This window comes from Seriola lalandi, unplaced genomic scaffold (assembly GCF_002814215.2).
Source record: "Seriola lalandi dorsalis isolate HSWRI2012SDOR001 ecotype SW California unplaced genomic scaffold, Sedor1 jcf7180002054584, whole genome shotgun sequence".
NCBI classification, from domain to species: domain Eukaryota; kingdom Metazoa; phylum Chordata; class Actinopteri; order Carangiformes; family Carangidae; genus Seriola; species Seriola lalandi.
The window spans coordinates 1,367,144-1,371,193 of record NW_019525137.1 but is presented as its reverse complement, the minus strand read 5'-3'; the positions used below and the strand labels follow the sequence as shown (position 1 = coordinate 1,371,193).

The 4,050-nt window shown below is 42.4% G+C and overlaps 1 protein-coding gene across 1 annotated transcript in view; it reads left to right on the top strand.

Annotated features, from left to right (window-relative positions):
• The window catches only part of large1 (LARGE xylosyl- and glucuronyltransferase 1), a 117,102-nt gene that overhangs the window by 46,243 nt on the left and 66,809 nt on the right, over positions 1-4,050 (top strand). Inside the window, exon 3 of the mRNA XM_023418725.2 lies at positions 3,107-3,405. Coding sequence (XP_023274493.1) covers positions 3,107-3,405 — 299 coding nt within the window. The remainder of the gene's footprint in view (positions 1-3,106; positions 3,406-4,050) is intronic.

Genomic DNA, 4,050 nt, shown 5'->3' with positions numbered 1-4,050 from the left:
GATAGATAGATAGATAGATAGATAGATAGATAGATAGATAGATAGATAGATAGATAGATAGATAGATGCTTTACTGTCACCTGTGTCAAATTCTAGCATTTTCTTTCGGAGAATATTAAATGTAATTAAAAAATACAGATTCAGATTATTGGCTGGACCGCAACAGATATAATCTGGAATGTGATTGACTGACTGATCATATTTCCACCACTGGTCAGCAGAGTAACTCGTCACTGAGATGGAGTTTGTGGATCAAACAGGTTCTATAGGGGGTGTTTACAGCTGCAGTGTTGACAACTTAGCTCATTGTCTCTAGATTTCGAGAGTTTTTTTCAAACAGACTGGGTGTAAACCTGGTTCAGGTCTGGACCGTGTGTGGATGGCGATGTGGGGCTGAGAGCTACGCCTCCTGTTACAGGCAGTCTACTGAGCCGCTCTGATTTCCCAGCTGCTCAGGAACCGCAGGGAAGAGGAGGATCACTCCCAATACACTGAGCCTCACCTCCATTACAGCAAATAAACAACTTTCATTACATGTCTCATTATTACAAAGGAGACAGAGGAATAACTAAACATAAGACACACCAAGCAGAGAGCAGGAGAGAGGGAGATGTGTATAAGAGACAGACAGGATTCAGAGCTGCTTGTTCATATTTGAATCAGTCGGAGACGAGGAGAGGAAATTGCTACTGACTTGAATTAGATACAGAGTTACACAGAGTGCAGGCTGCCCTGCTCTACTGACAGTATTGATCGAAAGATCTCTTTGTACTCCCCCGTCTTTAGATCAACACTTTGATGCAACTCCTAAAATGTAAACCACCGCCTTCTCACTGATCCTCATTGGATCTCTCTATTAAAGGGAAATCTACCATAAATTACTTTCTGCGGAAACAGCTGTTGAAGCTGTGTTTCTTGGCAAAGTTTGTCAGTAAAATTAATTAAATTGTGAAAAGCTCTGCATTTTCTTTCAAGAGTTTTTTTTTCAGTGTCAGTGATTCTACTCGTTCCAGAGTGTCAGGCTCTGACTGAAACCTCTGTCACCTCTGGTTTTTAGCTTTGCCTCAGGAACAATAACAGACCTCTGCTGGAGGAACTGAGTCTACGAGCGGGTTCATATGCTTCTCAGACGTCAGATATAAAGCACGGCTAGAGGCTTTAAACGTCAACAGTAGGATCTTAAGATCAGTTCTAAAGACATACTGGGAGCCAGTGTCAGGAGGCAAAACCAGTGTGATGTGGTCACATCTCCTGGATCCTGTTCAAAGCCTAGACCGGAGTCCAGCTCAGTCTGGAGCTCACTGATAGATTTGTAGTTGAGGCAGGTGATGGGCGTAGGTTTGGTCTCATCATTGGTAGAGACGCAACAACCTGTGATAAAATAATGTTAATATCAGAACAGGTGGACTATGGTTATCTTAAATATAAATTAGCAATTTATAGATAATCCATAATAGTTTATATTTAATCACAACCCTGAAGATGCATCTGTTTCCTCACCGCTGATCGACTTACTACAAAATAATTCATTCATTGCAACGTTTTCATGGAATTTCTCACCTAAAATTCAGCTCATACTTTGACATATCTACGTGTCTATCACATATACATAAGGCTGTAATCTTTCTAGATTTATTTTATCTAAAGTAAAGACGGTAAACTTGACCTACTGTAGTGTAAAAAAAAAAAAAAACAATAAAAAGGAAAATAAACATTTCTCAAAAAAGTATGTACTAGTGTGACGTGCTTGTTACTGTGGACAGACAGAGCAGATTAAAATATCGTGTTCTAAATGTTCACATTTATGCAGGTTGAGCAGGTGTATTATAAGTCTTTATTGCATTTACAGTAACTACACGAGTTGATGTAAACTACACTTCACGTTAAAAATCTGCATGTCTCCAACACAGGCCGTCAAGAGGGACAGAGTAGCCGGCTGGAATTGCTTTAATGTCAGGCAGTTTGGCTGCCAGCCGGTGCTTAGGGAAAACCCTGCATATGCAAACCTGGGCCCTTGGTTGCAGTAGTCTAGGCATGAGGAGATAAAAGCTTGTCTTTAAAAAATAAAATAGATTGAATTTTGGATGTATTTTTCAAATGGTGAAAACATGGCTGCACAAGTTTTGTTGTGTGCTGCTCAAAATTTACATTGCTGTCAAACCAAACACCAAGATTTATTAATTAATCAATGGTAAATACTTTATTTATCCCCTAGGGGAAATTCATGTGTCCATCAGTTCATTGATGATGATGATGATGATGATGATGATGATGAATATAATAAGTTAATAATAGATAAACAATAATAATTAGATTAGTCCACATCCTTTGGCTGAGGTGTTGTATAGCCTGATGGCAGTGGGAACAAAGGATCTCCTGAACCTCTCTGTTCTGCAGCGCAGTGAGATGAGACGGCAGATGCTGCTGTAGCTGCTTCTCTGTCCTGCCAGAATGTTGTGGAGAGGATAGTTGGTATTGTCCAAGATGGCCTCCATCTTACATTGCATGCGTCTCTCTCCACAACAGTCCTGAGTGAGTCCATACTCCTGCCAAGCACATACCGAGCCGTTTTGACCAGCTTGTCCAGTCTCTTTTTGTTCATGTCGGACATGCTGCCGCCCCAGCAGACTGCAGTATAAAAGATTACACTGTCCACCACTTACTAATAAAACATGTGCAGCATTTCACTGCAGATGTCAAAGAACCTGAGCCTCCTAAGGAAAAAGAGCCGGCTCTGCCCCTTCAGGAAAAGATAGCATCCATGTTCAGGGACCAGTCAAGTTTACTGTCCAGGTGCACACCTAGTTATTTATAAGTGTGCACCACCTCAATGTCAACCTCGAATGTTGACTGGCTGAAGTGTGACCCTAGACCTGAGGCGAGGCAAACCAAAATCTAAAATTTTGCCACAGTACCTCAGTATTTAAGATAAAAGTCTATTTGTTTGTTCGTTTATATAAATGTTATTTAACGTGTTATTGTTTGTCATATTGATACTTTGTCCATATTTCCTTTTGGTTTGACACATATTTTCACAATGTTAAACTTCATCAAGCTCTTGTCAATCCTCATGTTGAATCCATTTCCTCCCTGACTTTACCCACAGTGAAACCCCTGCCACTATCTCCACTGGAGGTCCAGTCATCAACACCAGTGGGAGGAGCAGGCGAGCGGCAGGCTTTAGAACTGCGGGTCCGGGCAGTGGAGGAGGAGAACCGTGCACTGCGGCGAGAGCTCAGCCGGCCACCCAGGAGCCCGTCGGCACGCCTTCCACACGGCAGGCACCGCGGCAACCAAAGCCGAACCCACTCAGAGGAGGGCACCGGCGACAATGAGGGCCAGAAAGCTGCCGCAGTGGGTAATAGCTCAGACTGTGTGCAGCAGCCGGTGGTCGATAAATGTGAGGTGAGACACATTTAAAGTGAATTTGTCATCGCAGTTACTGAAACTACAAAATGTTCACTCAAAGCCTTTTTCTGCAGGATGCAATGTGAACTCGAAGCGAGTCTCCAGGAACTATTAGCACATTGTGAGACCATATCATAGACTGGCTTTAGCCTTCTATTAGTCCGATCAAGCAGCAGTGACGGTGTTTGCTGTTGGGATATTGCTCTCTGTCAGAAGCTTCAACATGGATATGCTGTGATCCCCATACTGATAGTACCTCACAGCACCACAGCACATCACTGCCCAGCTCATTGGTTAATCTTGTTGTTGGTGGACACTGTTTCTACATGACCTAACACTTAACTTTGACATTACCCAGATTTCCTGTCGCTTATCTACATCCTATGTGGCAGAACTGGTATCGCTTCAGCAGGCTATTATACTAAGCCCAGCCAATTTATTGGTTGGACTCCAATAAGTCCTGCCGTTTAGTGAATCAATTAATGATGATCTTTGTTTACCCTATTGTCAACAAATCCAATGCTCAGTGCCAAACCAACTATGAATGCATCCTAACAAGTATTGAATGTATATCAGAGCCTCCATCGCCATAAACAACACACACATTTTTGACTCAATCCCACATACACCATCCTGCAGCTA